The sequence below is a fragment of the Anolis sagrei genome, chromosome X (genome assembly GCF_037176765.1).
Source record: "Anolis sagrei isolate rAnoSag1 chromosome X, rAnoSag1.mat, whole genome shotgun sequence".
NCBI classification, from domain to species: Eukaryota; Metazoa; Chordata; class Lepidosauria; order Squamata; family Dactyloidae; genus Anolis; species Anolis sagrei.
The window spans coordinates 61,581,359-61,598,997 of record NC_090034.1 but is presented as its reverse complement, the minus strand read 5'-3'; the positions used below and the strand labels follow the sequence as shown (position 1 = coordinate 61,598,997).

The 17,639-nt window shown below is 46.6% G+C and overlaps 1 protein-coding gene across 1 annotated transcript in view; it reads left to right on the top strand.

Moving 5' to 3' along the window:
• LOC132780894 (excitatory amino acid transporter 5-like) overlaps nt 1-4,740 on the top strand; it is a 43,232-nt gene extending 38,492 nt beyond the window's left edge. Inside the window, exons 9-11 of the mRNA XM_067473606.1 lie at nt 1,600-1,734; nt 2,489-2,588; nt 4,087-4,740. Coding sequence (XP_067329707.1) covers nt 1,600-1,734; nt 2,489-2,588; nt 4,087-4,212 — 361 coding nt within the window. The 3' untranslated portion in view covers nt 4,213-4,740. The remainder of the gene's footprint in view (nt 1-1,599; nt 1,735-2,488; nt 2,589-4,086) is intronic.
• Nucleotides 4,741-17,639: the final 12,899 nt, after the last annotated feature.

Below are 17,639 nucleotides of genomic sequence, written 5' to 3'. Positions count from 1 at the left end.
ACCATCATAACAATAACAATAATGCAATGCATTGCCTCTGGGACCTGACACCTCTCCCATTCCCCCTAAAAGGGTCTCATAGGAACAATAGCATAATAATAATAATAATAGAAATAACAACCTTTACCCGCCACGTGTTGCTGTGGCCAATCTTCCCTCTTTCTCTCCTTCTTTCCCTCCTTCCTTCCTTCCTTCCCTCCCATCTTTCCTTCTCCTCTTCTTTCTCTATCTCTTTCCTTCCTTCCCCCTTTTTCTTTCTTTTCTGCTGTCTCTCTTTTCTTTCCTTCCATCTTTCCTTTTCTTTCCTTTTCTTCTTCCTTCTTCCTCTAACTTTCCTTCCTTCCCCCTTTTTCTTTACCTCCCTTTCTCTTTCTTCCTTCTTTCCTTCCTGCCTGTCTTTCCTAGATTTTGACAGGGCGGGAAGGGGCGAGGTGGGGTTTGGAGGTGGCGTGAAGTAAAAGGAGGTAAGATTGGGGTGGGGGAGTGATGGAGCGTGGGGTTGTGTGTGTGTGTGCAGCAGCGGGGGGAGTGATGGAGCGTGGGGTTGCGTGTGTGTGTGCGGCGGCGGGGGGAGTGATGGAGCGTGGGGTTGCGTGTGTGTGTGCGGCAGCGGGGGAGTGGGGTTGCGTGTGTGCGTGCGGTGGCGGGGGGAGTGATGGAGTGTGGGGTTGTGTGTGTGTGTGCGGCAGGGTGTGTGTGTGTACGGGAAGCGGCGCGACGGGGCTTGGAGTGAGTTGTTTTTCATTTTGAGTAGATATGTTTGTACCTTGTGGGTTGTGTTATGGGCATGGGAATTTTGGTTAAGTTTTGTTGGGGGATTTTTGAGTTTTGTTGTTTTGCCCTTTTGTGAGTGTGTTGTTGTGTTGTTTTTCATTTTGAGTAGATATGTTTGTACCTTGTGGGTTGTGTTATGGGCATGGGAATTTTGGTTAAGTTTCGTTGGGGGATTTTTGAGTTTTGTTTCCTCGTTGGATGCCCCTAACAAATTTATATATATAGATAATAATAATAGTAAATGCAAATCCCTCTGTGTTCCCTCCTATCACTACATTTCTTAAGGACACACCCCTTTTAATGCAAATTCCCCTCTATTCCCTCCTATACCTACACTTCTTGGAGACACGCCCCTTTTATGCAAATCCTTCTCTGTTCTCTCCTATCCCTACACTTCTTAAGGACACACCCCTTTTAATGCAAATTCCCCGCTATTCCCTCCTATCCCTACACTTCTAGGGGACATGGCCCTTTTTATGCAAATACCCTTCAGTTCCCTCTTATCCCTACACTTCTTAAAAACACACAAACTTTTTATGCAAATCCCTCTCCCTTCTTTCCTCCTATCCTGACACTTTTTAAGGGCACACCCCTTTTTATTCAAATTCTTCTCATCTCTCCCCCTATCCCCTGACACTTCTCAGAGACACGCCCCTTTTTCTGAGCACATATCAGGTCCTCCTCCTATGAGCATGGAGAGAAGCAAGATGTCTGCTTCAAAGAGCTAGATTGTTGAATAGCTAGGCCCTGACTTTCCTCTAGGGTTGTAGTTATTTGAATACAGCCTTGTCTACCTTTTCAAAGCTTGACCTTTTGCTCCCACAGCATCACAGCCACGGCTGCCAGCATTGGGGCGGCCGGCATCCCCCAGTCGGGCCTGGTCACCATGGTCATCGTCTTGACCTCGGTCGGACTGCCCACCGAAGACATTACCCTCATCATCGCCGTTGACTGGGCCTTGTGAGTCACTGTCCTTCCTTCCTTCCTTGCTTCCTTTTTTCATTCTCCTCCTTCCGCTTTGAGAGAAAAAATGGAGTATAAATAAACATAATAATAATAATAATAATAATAATAATAATAATAATACTCTATTGTTGAAGGCTTTCATGGCCAGAATCACTGGGTTGCCGTATGTTTTCCAGGCTGTATGGCCATGTTCCAGAAGCATTTGCTCCTGACGTTTTGTCCACATCGATGGCAGGCATCCTCAGAGGTTGTGAGGACTGTTGGAAACTAGGCAAGTGAGGTTTATGTATCTGTGGAATGATGTCCACGATGGGAGAAAGAACTCTTGTCTGCTTGAGGTGTAAATGTTGCAATTGGCCACCTTGATTCACATTTAATGGCATTGCAGTTTTCAAGGTCTGGCTTCCTACTGCCTAGGGGAATTCTTTGTTGGGAGGTGATTAGCTCCCATTCACACCTACCTCCAACAGACAACAGTTCTTTCTCCCGCCCTGGACATTATTCCACAGATATGTCAACCTCATTTTCCTAGTTTCCAACAGACCTCACAACCTCTGCCTGCCAGAGATGCGGGTGAAACGTCAGGAGAGAATGCTTCTGGAACCAGGCCACAGTCTGGAAAACTCACAACAACGCACTAATAATATTAATGTGATGGTCTTAAGAGGATGGTTGACCTGTGAAACCCACAGAGTCTCCGAAGCAGCGTGGGCCTCACCCCTCCCTTTCCCTCTCTCTTTCTCGGCAGGGACCGTCTCCGGACTATGACCAATGTACTTGGTGACGCGTTGGCAGCTGGCATCATGGCACACATCTGTCGAGACGATTTTGCCACCGTGGCCCCCAAAGTAGGGCCCGTCCAGGAGGAGGGGGAGGAGGAGGAGGCCAGCGGGGAGGTCAAGATCCGCAGCAGATTTATCTCACTGCCTGTCTCTCTTTCTCTCTCTCTCTCTCTCTCTCTCTCCCTCTTTTCCTGCCTTCATTTCTGTCTTTCTCTTGCCTTCCTTTTCTTTCTTCCTTCTGTCTCCTTCCTTCCTTCTTGTTCCTTCCTCTTTTTGTCCCTCCCTCTTCCCTCCTTCCTTCCTTCCTTCCTTCCTTCCTTCCTTCCTTCCTTCCTTCCTTCCTCCTTCTCTTCCTCCCTCCTCCCTCCCTCCCTTCCTGTCCTTTCCTCCCTTTCTTCCTCCCTCCTTCCTCATTTCCTCCCTTCATTCTTCACTTTCTCCCTTCCTGTTCTTTCTTCCCTTTCTTCCTGCCTTCCCTCCTTTCATCCTTCCATCCTGTTTTCATCCTTCCTTCTTTCCTCCCGCCTCTCTTCCTTCCCCCTTCCTTCCTGTTTACCTTCCTCCTTTTCTTCTTCTCTTCCTCCCTCCTTTTCTTTCCCTTCCATCATTTCTGTCTTTCTCTTTCCTTCCTTTCCTTTCTTCCTTCTGTCTCCTTCCTTCCTTCCTGTTCCTTCCTCTTTTTGTCCCTCCCTCCTTTCTCTTCCTTCCTCCTCCCTCCCTCCCTCCCTCCCTGTCCTTTCCTCCCTTTCTTCCTCCCTCCTTCCTCATTTCCTCCCTTCATCCTTCACTTTCTCCCTTCCTGTTTTTTCTACCCTTTCTTCCTGCCTTCCCTCCTTTCATCCTTCCATCCTGTACTTTCATCGTTCCTTCTTTCCTCCCACCTCTCTTCCTTCCCCCCTTCCTTCCTGTTTACCTTCCTCCTTTTCTTCTTCTCTTCCTCCTTTTCTTTCCCTTCCTTCATTTCTGTCGTTCTCTTTCCTTCCTTTTCTTTCTTCCTTCTGTCTCCTTCCTTCTGTCTCCTTCCTTCTGTCTCCTTCCTTCCTTCTTGTTCCTTCCTCTTTTTGTCCCTCCCTCCCTTCCTCTTCCTTCTTCCTCCCTCCCTCCCTTCCTGTCCTTTCCTCCCTTTCTTCCTACCTCCTTCCTCATTTCCTCCCTTCATCCTTCACTTTCTCCCTTCCTGTTTTTTCTTCCCTTTCTTCCTGCCTTCCCTCCTTTCATCCTTCCATCCTGTACTTTCATCCTTCCTTCTTTCCTCCCTCCTCTCTTCCTTCCTCCCTTCCTTCCTGTTTATCTTCCTCCTTTTCTTTCCCTTCCTTAATTTCTGTCTTTCTATCCTTCCTCCCTTTTATCTTCATTTCCCTTCCTTCCTTCCTCCCTCCCACCCTTCCCTCCTCCATCCTTTCCTCTTTCCTTCCTTCCTCTCTCCCTCCCTTCCCTCCCCATCCTTTCCTCCTTCCCTTCCTCCTTCCTTCCTTCCTCTCTCCCTTCCCTCCCTCCCCCATCCTTTCTTCTCTCTATCTCCCTCCCTCCCTCCCTCCCTTCTTCCTTCCTTCCTCCTGCCAAGGCCCGCAAGGCCAAGAAGCCCCCCGTGGTGGTCCCTTCGCTGGGCCTCCCCAAGAACCACGTGGTGGAGATTGTCCGGGAGTCGGGTCCCCAGCAGAACCACTTTGGCGGCGTCTGCCACGTCTGACTGGTGCAAGGGCTTTGGGGCGCACCCAGGAGGAGGCACGGGGTAAGCCCTTGGGACTCGTTATCCGACAAGGACGGAATCCAACTCCCCCAAAGCCGCCTTCTCCAGGAATTCTTCTCCTTCCTTGGGATGACTTCGGATCCTTTGGGATATTGAACAACATATCTATCTGTCTAAAAAAACGCTTCTTTCTGGCAAAAGTCTGGCAGCAAGGCTCCCAAATCTAGCTGCGAAATCGGAGCCTGATAAGAGATTTTGAGAGAGATTCACACTGTGAAGTATCTTTTCAAACCATTGAAGCGAACCGAGGATGAAAGAAGGAGGAGGAAGAGAGGAAGTGGGACATTGAGAAGGCAATGGAGTTGATGGGGAAGAGCAGGGCAAGAGAGGAAAGAACGGCTTCCCCGTCGCTTTCCATGTTCCTTCGGACTTTGCAACGCCGGCCCTGCAGACACTGATCTAGATGGTGCTTTTTTATACACATATCTCTGTACAAAATAACAAATAAAAAAGGGTGACTGAAACGCAGTGGTTGCCTTTGTGGCTCTGTTGTTCCTTCGGTGTTTCTTCCCTCTTGTCTACACAATTCTAGTAGGCATGAGCTAATTCATGAATGGATGGTCCTAATTTAGCATTAAAGTCTCCCGGTAAAATAATTATTGCTTGTGTATACAATGCTGTTAGTTCTTCCACCATAATTTCTAACTGTACCCAGGTATCAGGACTATAATAAGAGGATGTGACTGGCGGGATGTAAACATTTACCAGTATAAGCTCCATTTCTTTATGGCTGAACGTAATGGCCAATATGTTATGATTATCACCCCCCATATTTATTTATTTATGTATTTACCTTACTTATATACCGCTGTTCTCAGCCCGAAGGCGACTCACAGTGGTTCACAACAAATACAAACAGCAAAAATTCAGTGCTACAGTACAGAAACAGTTAACAACCTAACACATTACACAATTAATAAACAGTTACTACAATACCCATTCACTGTCGTCTCGTCATCAAAAACATGTTCCAGATTCGTCATCCATTGTTCCATTTCAGTGTTCATTAACCAATCATTGCACTAATTATTCGAACGCCTGCTCAAACAGCCAGGTCTTCACCTTTTTGCGGAATACCATTAGAGATGGTGCTAGTCTAATGTCCGTAGGAAGGGCGTTCCACAGCCGAGGAGCCACCACCGAGAAGGCCCTATCTCTCGTCCCCGCCAGCCGAGCTTGAGAAGCAGGCGGGATCGAGAGCAGGGTCTCCCCGGAAGATCTCAAAGTCCTGGTGGGTTCATAGGCAGAGATGTGGTCAGATAGGTAGCTTGGGCCGGAACCGTTTAGGGCTTTAAAGGCCAACGCCAGCACTTTGAATTCAGCCCGGTAGCAGATCGGTAGCCAGTGGAGTTGGCGCAACAGGGGGGTTGTATGCTCCCTGTGCTCCGCTCCTGTTAAAATCATGGCCGCCGAGCGTTGGACTAGTTGGAGCTTCCGAGCTGTCTTCATAGGCAACCCCACGTAGAGAGCGTTGCAGTAGTCTAAACGGGATGTAACCAGAGCGTGGACTACCGTGGCCAAGTCAGACTTCCCAAGGTACGGGCGCAGCTGGCGCACAAGCTGAACAATCCTTCCCCTTGCCACTGTAATTCCTCCTTAATACATATACATAGGCCCCCTGAGGCACGTCCCTTATTCCCCCTTTTATGAGCAGGTGTATGCCAACATTGAAATCCGGGTAATTGTATTGAGTCATCCACTTCTACTAGCCAAGATCCTTGTAATGCTAATATCTCAAAATCAGATAGGAATCTCACCAGTTCACAATCAACAGTCTCTTTCCAGCCAGCTACATTCCAGGTTACAATCTGAATAGGTCTTACTGTATCTAAGTGTTCTGGTTGTCCTGATTGTATTGGTATTGAAGATTCTGACAGTCAGTTTATATCTGGGGCTGGTACAATGTCATCAGTATTTATTTATCGTGTCATCAGCAACCATTGTATTACAATTCTAACAGAGCAAAACAAACACAGAGATTAAAAAGAAAAAGAAAAAAAAGAAAGAAAAAAAAACCACACAGATTTTGTAAATTTGGTATTTGGTTAAATGTCCTTTGACCAGTATCTGGCCACTTGGAGTGCCTCTGAGGTTGCCGCAAGAAGGTCCTCCATCGTGCATGTGGCAGGGCTCAGGGTGCATCGCAGCAAGTGGTCAGTGGTTTGTTCTTCTCCGCACTCGCATGCCGAGGATTCCACCCTGTAGCCCCATTTCTTAAGATTGGCTCTGCATCTCGTGGTGCCAGAGCGCAATCTGTTCAGCGCCTTCCAAGTCGCCCAGTCTTCTGAGTGCCCAGGGGGGAGTCTCTCATCTGGTATCACCCATGAATTGAGGTGCTGGGTTTGGGCCTGCCACTTTTGGACTCTCGCTTGCTGGGGTGTTCCAGCGAGTGTCTCTGTAGATCTAAGAAAACTATGTCTTGATTTAAGTCGTTGATGTGCTGGCTGATACCCAAACGGGATGAGCTGGAGATGTCTCTGCCTTGGTCCTTTCACTATTGGCTGCTACTTCCCGGCGGATGTCAGGTGGTGCAATACCGGCTAAGCAGTGTAATTTCTCCAGTGGTGTGGGGCGCAGACACCCTGTGATAATGCGGCATGTCTCATTAAGAGCCACATCCACTGTTTTAGTGTGATGAGATGTGTTCCACACTGGGCATGCATACTCAGCAGCAGAGTAGCATAGCGCAAGGGCAGATGTCTTCACTGTGTCTGGTTGTGATCCCCAGGTTGTGCCAGTCAGCTTTCGTATGATGTTGTTTCTAGTGCCCACTTTTTGTTTGATGTTCAGGCAGTGCTTCTTGTAGGTCAGAGCACGGTCCAAAGTGACTCCCAGGTATTTGGGTGCGCAATGTATCTCCAGTGAAAACACAGTTGTTAAAGGTCTCTCTTCTCTGGGTTGCTGCAGGTGCTGTCCATTGCTGGCATTTATCATAGCCTTTGTCCTCCTTGTATTTGCACTAACTTTAGTCGTTGTTGCTTTTGTTTTTGCCAGCATAATGTCTGTAGTCATGTCTGTGTTATTAGTGTTCATTCTGTTGCAAAATGAGTTTGGTGTTGCACTCATTTCCCTATTTTTGCTTATCCGACCATCTTGGACCTGTCTGTGAAAAGTAGTGCTGTCTTGATTTGGTGCGTCCTCCTGATTTATGTCCTTACAGCTTAATATTGGATTTAGCTGTTTCATTCCAGTTTGTTTCCTTGAAAACAATGGTCTAAAACAAACGTCCTTGTAATAGCGTACAGGGAAAATTCCCAAGGTGCTTAGGAATGCCTTCTTCCTCAATAATAATCCAGGAATATAAGCGTGTTTGAAATGGAGTGACACCCTTGTGAATTCCCAAGTACCCATCAGAGGCTTGACTGCTGTTAGAGATGTATTCCTGCATTTCAAAATCTCTCTGATATGGTTGTTAGCTTTGTGTACGGAACTCCAGATGGTAGGGCTGGGCGGTTTCGTTCGTTATTATTTATTATTTATTTATTTACAGTTCTTATATTCCGCCCTTCTCACCCCGCAGGGGACTCAGGGCGGATTACAGTCAACACAAACATTCAATGCCAGTTTGACAAACAACATTTAACAGACACCGAGGCTATTTAATTTTTTTTTTCTGGCCGCCAGGGGAGCTGCTGCTTTTCATCGTCCATCAACGACACCGATGAAGTTCTTCCGCATTCCACATTCCCCGGAGTCTTTTTCCTTTATGGCCTCATAAATTAGTTAAATTTAGCCTCCCACACAAGGTGGTACCTTATTTTCCTACTTGACAGATGCAACTGTCTTTCGGGTTGCAAAGGTCGACAACGGGCTACACAATGGACACCCACTCCAGCCCAGGCTGGCTTCGAACTCATGACCTTTTGGTCAGAGTGATCTTAATGCAGCTGACACTCAGCCAGCTGCGCCACAATCCCGGTGTTAATTTCGTAATTCGTTATTGATTCGTATTTAAATTAGCTTACGATCCGATATTGAGCCATGCAGGAGCAACTAAAAATCGAAACGAATTTTTCAATTTATTTCGTAATTGGTTCGAAATCGTTTTGAAATTGTTTCATTATTATTTCCGTATGTCTGGTGCAAGTTTTATAGTTGTTGTTTGTTTTATCAGTGATAAAAAAATAAATTATCACACCAACAGTCAACAACAGAGGGAGAGGGAAGCTTCAGAAGTTCCCCCTGTCCCATTTGGAGGGTTTTTTAGCGTATTGCGCAATCGTGTCCGCCATTAACGAATCAATTCGAAATTTACGACATTTCGTAAATAACGAAATTTTTTAAAAGAAAAATTCGGAATTCTTTTAAAAAACGAAACCCAATGGACTCCCTAAAAACGAAACGAGTTTAGAAACAATTTTTTCCGTTGTTACCCAGCCCTACCAGATGGGCAGTGCTCCATTAAAAGGGTAAATATCTAATACAAGTACAAAGTTTTGTATCATTAAACGGTTGCCTTGTTCCTTCTGGGCCCGTTCGTTTGTGTCCATAGGCTGATAAGGGTTTCCCCCATTTTTGGCTTTCCCTCCTGGAGTCTCTGCTGCAAGGAGTTGCTGCTTCCCTGTACTGCATAGGGCCTGTAGTATCTGTGATTGCTTCTCTGATTGCTTTGTAATAAATTCAGGATCTCTATTGCTTTGGAGCTCAGTAGTTCAAGTGTCTTTGCCATTAGAAGACATTGCTCAGAAAGCAATGTTAAATCAATTCTGTTCTCTATGTGTTTTGGAGCTTGCAATATTGCCTCTTCCTCAACCCCCACATTCTGACTTACTTGATCAGGGAGTGGAGTCAGCTCCTCGTCCCTCAATATTTTTAGTCATCTTTTAACCTAATGTGTGTTGGTTCGCTGTTGTGGGGGTCTTGGGATGGGGATTGTTGTTTGTTTGTGCTTCCTCTTCATCTTGGAAAGAAGTGACAAGTGGAGTGCCGCAGGGTTCCGTCCTGGGCCCAGTCCTGTTCAACATCTTTATTAACGACATAGATGAAGGGCTAGAAGGCATGATCATCAAGTTTGCAGACGACACCAAATTGGGAGGGATAGCCAATAGTCCAGAGGACAGGAGCAGAATTCAAAACGATCTTGACAGATTAGAGAGATGGGCCAAAACTAACAAAATGAAGTTCAACAGTGACAAATGCAAGATACTCCACTTTGGCAGGAAAAATGAAATGCAAAGATACAGAATGGGGGACACCTGGCTCGAGAGCAGTACGTGTGAAAAAGATCTTGGAGTCCTCGTGGACAACAAGTTAAACATGAGCCAACAATGTGATGTGGCGGCAAAAAAAGCCAATGGGATTTTGGCCTGCATCAATAGGAGCATAGTGTCTAGATCTAAGGAAGTAATGCTCCCCCTCTATTCTGCTTTGGTTAGACCACATCTGGAATATAGTGTGTAATTCTGGGCACCACAATTCAAGAGAGATATTGACAAGCTGGAATGTGTCCAGAGGAGGGCAACTAAAATGATCAAGGGTCTGGAGAACAAGACCTATGAGGAGTGGCTTAGGGAACTGGGCATGTTTAGCCTGAAGAAGAGAAGGCTGAGAGGAGATATGATAGCCATGTATAAATATGTGAGAAGAAGCCACAGGGAGGAGGGAGCAAGCTTGTTTTCTGCTTCCCTGGAGACTAGGACGCGGAACAATGGCTTCAAACTACAAGAGAGGAGATTCCATCTGAACATGAGGAAGAACTTCCTGACCATGAGAGCCGTTCAGCAGTGGAACTCTCTGCCCCGGAGTGTGGTGGAGGCTCCTTCTTTGGAGGCTTTTAAACAGAGGCTGGATGGCCATCTGTCAGGGGTGATTTGAATGCAATATTCCTGCTTATTGGCAGCGGGTTGGACTGGATGGCCCATGAGGTCTCCTCCAACTCTTTGATTCTATGATTCTAGGATTTTTGTCTACACAATTCTAGTAGACATGAGCAAAAAAAAATTTCTTAATGAAAATTTTGAAAATTCCCCAAGAATCCATGGATTAGTCAAAGGTTTTTTTGTTTTGGGATATTAGGTAAATATCATGTAGATAATTAATAAGTTAGTTTTTGATTTGGTTTTTTATGAATGCACGCATTAGAAAATACAGAAGGATGTGGGTGAACTACAATTCTCAGAATCATGGGTAAACCTTCCCCAAACCAGGCCTGTATGCACAGTTGGCCGTGTTGGGTCTGAGTGCCAAGTTTGGTCCAGATGTCGGTTGGGTCCAGTGCTCTCTGGATGCATGTGAACAACAACTCCTAGATTCTCAGGGCAGTCACCTCAAAACTCTGCTTGGTATTCACAGTTGGGCATGTTGGGTCTGTCATTGGTGGGGTTCAGAATGCTCTGGATGAACTACAACTCCCACATGGGTAGGTCGGTCCCCCCACAAACACCTCCAGTATGTTCTGTTGATCACCAGGGTTCTGTGTTTGAAGTTTGGTTCAGATTCATCAACGACAGGGTTCAGAGTGCTCTGGGTGCAAGGTGATCTACACTTCCCACGCGGGTGGATCAGTTCTCCAAACCCCTCCAGTATGTTCTGTTGGTCACCAGGGTTCTGTGCTTGAAGTTTGGTCCAGATTCATCAACGACAGGGTTCAGAGTGCTCTGGGTGCAAGGTGATCTACACTTCCCATGCGGGTAGATCAGTTCTCCAAACCTCTCCAGTATGTTCTGTTGGTCATAGGGGTTTTGTGTCCCACGTTTGCTCCAGGTCTGTCATTTATGGGGGTCACAGTGGTCTGTAGAAGTGGGTGAAGGAACTGCAAATCCCATTGTCTGTGATCCATCCTCCCCCAAACTTCACCAGGACAGAAACTGTGTCATAGGGAGTCTGTGTGTCAAATTTGGTCCAGGTGCATCATTTCTTCAGGTTGCAGTAGTTTCTGGAAGTGAGTGAAGATACTGCATTTCCCATCGTCCCTGGTCCACCCTCTCCCAATCTGCACCAAGTTTGGTCCAGGCCCATCATTCATGAGGGTTGCAATGGTCTAAGGAAGTGAGTGAAAGTACCTCAAACCCCATCATCCATGGCAAGTGTGGTCCAGATCCATCGTTGGTTGGGTTCACAGTGCTCTCTGGATGTAGGTGGATGGGATTTGCAGTACCTTCACCCATGTATAAATATGTGAGAGGAAGCCACAGGGACGAGGGAGCAAGCTTGTTTTCTGTTTCCCTGGAGACTAGGACGCGGAACAATGGCTTCAAACTACAAGAGAGGAGATTCCATCTGAACATGAGGAAGGACTTCCTGACTGTGAGAGCCGTTCAGCAGTGGAACTCTCTGCCCCGGAGTGTGGTGGAGGCTCCTTCTTTGGAAGCTTTTAAACAGAGGCTGGATGGCCATCTGTCAGGGGTGATTTGAATGCAATATTCCTGCTTCTTGGCAGGGGGTTGGACTGGATGGCCCATGAGGTCTCTTCCAACTCTTGGATTCTATGATTCTATTACTGCAACTCCTATAAATCAAGGTCAGTTCCCACCAAAGCTCTTGTTCAGTTGCTGATCAATTCCTGTTTGCTGTGTGCCATAGGAAGGGTTAAGGGAAAGGCAGTGGGTGGGCTTATCCAAATACCACATCAATTGAGAAAGGAACCCTGGGATGTCTATTCCGGAGGAAAAACAGAACATCAAGGATGAAATTGTCCCCGAATGAAAGCAATCCTTGTGTGGGGGGCAGGATGGTGTTTGAGGAGGACATTGGCCGAGGTTGGGAGACATGTTCATGGTGCTCGCTGTAACCTGCAATGTCTTTTTGAGGAAGGGGCATTGGTGGCTCTTCATCAGGAGAAGATGGGGCAGTGCTGACCAGGGATAGGGAAAAGGCAGAACTACTTAATGCCTTCTTTGCCTCTGTCTTCTCACAAAAAGAAAGTCATCTTCAACCTCAGCAAGATGGAGTGGATGAGGGATTAGAGGACATCCAACCCCAAATTGGGAAACAAGTCGTCCAGGAATACTTGGCCGCTCTTAATGAATTCAAGTCCCCAGGGCCAGATCAACTACACCCAAGACTATTGAAGGAACTAGCGGAAGTTAAACATGAGCCAACAATGTGATGTGGCGGCAAAAAAAGCCAATGGGATTTTGGCCTGCATCAATAGGAGCATAGTGTCGAGATCTAGGGAAGTAATGCTACCCCTCTATTCCGCTTTGGTTAGACCACACCTGGAATATTGTGTCCAATTCTGGGCACCACAATTCAAGAGAGATATTGACAAGCTGGAATGTGTCCAGAGGAGAGCGACTAAAATGATCAAGGGTCTGGAGAACAAGCCCTATGAGGAGCGGCTTAAGGAGCTGGCATGTTTAGCCTAAAGAAGAGAAGGCGGAGAGGAGATATAATAGCCATGTATAAATATGTGAGAGGAAGCCACAGGGAGGAGGGAGCAAGCTTGTTTTCTGCTTCCATGGAGACTAGGACGCAATGGAACAATGGCTTCAAACTACAAGAAAGGAGATTCCATCTGAACATGAGGAAGAACTTCCTGACTGTGAGAGCTGTTCAGCAGTGGAACAGAGTGTGGTGGAGGCTCCCTCTTTGGAAGCTTTTAAACAGAGACTGGATGGCCATCTGTCAGGGGTGCTTTGAATGCAATATTCCTGCTTCTTGGCAGGCGGTTGGACTGGATGGCCCATGAGGTCTCTTCCAACTCTTTGATTCTATGATCACTGTGGGTTAAAGCTGTTAGTAGAGTTGGGAAGTGGACCCCTTGGCCACATACACATTATGTGTATAGATATAGATAGATTATATTATCATAATAATTTATATTTATAATAATAATATTAATATGATTCTGTATGATTCTAAGGATGACGTGAGATGACGTGTGTCCCTTTGAATGGCGTGGCAAAATCTCAAGGCGTTTACAGATCTCCGATTACCAAGAAAGGCCTCTTTATCGCCCCTTTTTCCTCTTGATAAAGAGCATCCTGCCTCCGTATCTTGAGTACATGGAGATAGAGATCGCTCTTATCAGACTTCTGCTTCAGTAGAAACCCCAAAAGATGCCTCTGATAGACATGACATTTTGGATGCTGCTTCTTTAGTTGTTGTTGTTGTTGTTGTTGTTGTTGTTGTTGTTATTTGAAACACAACAAGATGAGTCCACAGCAGACAAGATTACTCTGCTGGCTGTTGTTTTGGATCACATGTCGGACACTTCCCAAGTGTCTAGGACAGTGTTTCTCAACCTGGGGGTCGGGACCCCTGTGGGGGTCGTGAGAGGGTGTCAGAGGGGTCACCAAAGACCACCAGAAAATATAGTATTTTTTTGTTGGTCATGGGGGTTCTCTGTGGGAATTTTGGTCCAATTCTATCATTGGTGAGGTTCAGAATGCTATTTCATTGTGGGTGAACTATAAATCCCAGCAACTACAACTCCCAAGTGCTGAGGTCTATTTTCCCCAAACTCCACTAGTGTTCATATTTGGGGATATTGAGTATTTGTGCCAAGTTTAGTCCAGATCCATCATTGTTTTAGTCCACAGTACTCTCTGGATGTAGGTGAACTACAACTCCAAAAATTCAAGGTCAATGTCTACCAGACCCTTCCAGTATTTCCTCTTGGTCATGGGAGTTCTGTGTGCGAAGTTTGGTTCAATTCCATCATTGGTGAACGTCAGAATACTCTTTGATTGTAGGTGAACTATACATCCCAGCAACTACAACTTCCAAATGACAAAATCATTCCCCCCAACCCCACACTAGTATTCAAATTTGGGCGTATTGAGTATTTGGGCCATATTTGGGCCAGTGAATGAAAGTCCATCCTGCATATCTGATATTTACATGACAATTCATAACAGTAGCAAAATTACAGTTATGGAGTAGCAATGAAAATAATGTTATGGTTGGGGGTCACCACAACATGAGGAACTGTACTAAGGGGTCGCGGCATTAGGAAGGTTGAGAACCACTGGTCTAGGACTATGTGATGTATTGGCAAATAATGCGTGCAGTTCCCAGTAAGGTCGCCTTCTGCAGCTGGCAGCTGGTAATTTTGTCAGTGCCGATTGTGTTTAAGTGCAGGCCAAGGTCTTTAGGCACTGCATCCAGTGTGCCGATCACCACTGGGACCACCTTGACTGGCTTGTGCCAGAGTTTTTGCAGTTCGGTCTTTAAATCCTCATATCGTGTCAGCTTTTCCAGTTGTTTCTCTTCAATCCTGCTGTCACCTGGGATTGCAACATGGACAATCCATACTTTGATTTTTAACATGATCGTGGGGTCAGGAATATTGTGCTCCAAAACTCTGTCAGTCTGAATTCGGAAGTCCCAGAGGAGTTTGATGTGTTCATTCTCTGTAACTTCTTCAGGCTTGTGATCCCACCAGGTCTTTGTTGCAGGCAGATGGTATTTGTGGCACAAGTTCCAATGAATCATCTGAGCAATGGTGTTATGCCTCTGCTTGTAGTTTGTCTGTGCGATCTTCTTGCAGCAGCTGAGGATGTAATCTATTGTTTCATCTGCTTCCTTGATGAAGTCTTCTGCCAACAGTTGACCAAACAGGCACAGAGAAGAGATGTAGTAGTCATGGGCGATTTCAAGTATCCCGATATTTGCTGGAAAACAAACTCAGCCAAGGGTACAAAGTTCAAAAAATTCCGCACTTGCCTAGCAGACAATTTCATGGTCCAGAAGGTAGAAGAGGCAACAAGGGGGTCGGCTATTCTTGATCTCATCCTAACAAATGCTGAGGACCTGATCGATGCAGTTGAAGTGGTCGGATCCTTAGGGGCAAGTGACCATGTGCTCCTGCAATTTGAGTTACAAAGGAAGGCCAAAACTAAGACAAGTCAAACCTGCACTTTGGACTTTAGGAGAGCTGATTTCCGAAAAATGAAGGAAACACTGAGCAGCATTCCGTGGACACAGATACTAAAAGACAAGGGAGTTACGGATGGATGGGAGTTTTTCAAGAGTGAAATAATCAAGGCACAATTTCAAACAGTGTCAACAAAGAGAAAAAATATTTCAAGTGCAAAGAAGCCAGAATGGATGTCCAAAGAACTTCTAACTGTGCTAAAACTCAAAAACTCAAAAGAGACATGCACAAGAAGTGGAAAAAGAGAGAAATCACCAAAGAAGAATTCAAACAAACTCCTGTAGGGAAAAGGTCCGCAAGGCTAAAGAACACAATGAGCTCAGGCTTTCCAGAGACATTAAAAACAACAAAAAGGGCTTCTTTTCTTCTGTCAGTAGAAAAAGGAAAAAAAAAGGAGGTGATAGGGCCTCTTTGAGGAGAAGATGGGGCAATGCTGACAGGGATAGGGAAAAGGCAGAACTGCTTAATTCCTTCTTTGCCTCGGTCTTCTCACAAAAAGAAAGTCATCTTCAACCTCAGCGGGATGGAGTGGATGAGGGATTAGAGGACATCCAACCCCAAATTGGGAAACAAGTCGTCCAGGAATACCTGGCCGCTCTAAATGAGTTCAAGTCCCCAGGGCCAGATCAACTACACCCAAGAGTATTGAAGGAACTAGCGGAAGTCATTTCCGAACCATTGGCAATCATCTTTGAGAGTTCTTGGAGAACGGGAGAAGTTCCAGCAGATTGGAGGAGGGCCAATGTGGTCCCAATCTTCAAGAAGGGAAAAAAGGATGACCCAAACAACTACCGTCCGGTCAGCCTCACGTCGATATCGGGCAAGATTCTGGAAAAGATTGTTAAGGAAGCGGTCTGCAAACACTTAGAAACAAATGCAGTCATCGCTAATAGTCAACACGGATTTATCAAAAACAAGTCATGCCAGACTAATCTGATCTCTTTTTTTTTATAGAGTTACAAGCTGAATAGATGCGGGGAATGCCATGGATGTAGCGTACCTGGATTTCAGTAAGGCCTTCGACAAAGTCCCCTATGACCAGAGGCAGCCCTAGGTAATATTCAACGGTAAGCAAACCCTATTTTGCCCCCCCCCCCAACCAATCATTGATATATATTTTCTGTTTGTCATGGGAGTTCTGTGTGCCATATTTGGTTCAATTCCATCATTGGTGGAGTTCAGAATGCTCTTTGATTGTAGGTGAACTATACATCCCAGTAACTACACTTGCCGCACTTGCTCCTTTGCCTGGCCCGCTTTGGGTCCAGAGGCGTGCCTGAAGACCTTGGTGTGTGCACCAAAAGTCACCTCTTCTCCTGACTTTCTCTTCAGCCATTGGGACCAAGAGAGAGAGAGAGAGAGAGAGAGACAGAGGTGGAGATGCCCACCTTTCTTGAAGGCAGGCGCAAAAACAAAGGAGGGAGTGGAGGTGGGAGATACCTCCAGCCGGAGGAGCTCTCTCTCTCTCTCTCTCTCTCTTGGTCCCAACGGCTGAAGAGAAAGTCAGGAGAAGAGGCGACTTTTGGTGCGCACGCTGGTGTCTTCAGACACGCCTCCGGACCCGAAGCGGGCCAGGTGCGGCGGCTCCGCCCCTTGGCCCACCCGCGGATTGGGGAGAGGAGAGGAGGCGGGTGGAGTGCCGGGGGATCGGGAAAGGGAGCCGGTCATGGGGAAGGGATCGAATGTGGAGAACGATTGAGCGCCGGCTCTGCTCACGCACCCGGTGGCCGGGTGGAGCAGGAATGAGAGGGGCGAGGCGAGACTCAAGGGCCCGGCCCCTTTGGGAAGAGGATCGCCCGGCAGCGAGGCAAGAAAGCCGAGGCTCCCCTGGACTGCTAAGGCTGTTGTGAGCTGAGGGGGCGCTCCTCAAGTGGTGCTCGAGGGGCATTTACAGAGGCGCCTCTGCGCCCCTGGCAAAAAAAGTGTTCTGCGATCGCTTACTTCGCGTAATGGACGAGCCCCCCTGTCTATGATCTTCTGGCAAGCAAACTAGTCCAATGTGGGCTAGGCAAAACTACGGTGAGGTGGATCTGTAATTGGTTTGAATGGACGAACCCAGGGGTTGATTCTCCCCAATACTTCCTCTTCATCTGTGAAAGAAGTGATGAGTGGAGTGCCGCAGGGTTCCGTCCTGGGCCCGGTCCTGTTCAACATCTTTATTAATGACTTAGAAGAAGAGTTAGAAGGCAGGATCATCAAGTTTGCAGACGACACCAAATTGGGAGGGATAGCCAATACTCCAGAGGACAGGAGCAGAATTCAAAATGATCTCGACAGATTAGAGAGATGATTGGCCAAAAGTAACAAAATGAAGTTCAACGGGGACAAATGCAAGATACTCCACTTTGGCAGAAAAAACGAAATGCAAAGATACAGAATGGGGAACAATGCCTGGCTCGAGAGCAGTACGTGTGAAAAAGATCTTGGAGTCCTCGTGGACAGCAAGTTAAACATGCGCCAACAATGTCATGTAGCGGCAAAAAAAGCCAATGGGATTTTGGCCTGCATCAATAGGAGCATTGCGTCTAGATCTAGGGAAGTCATGCTC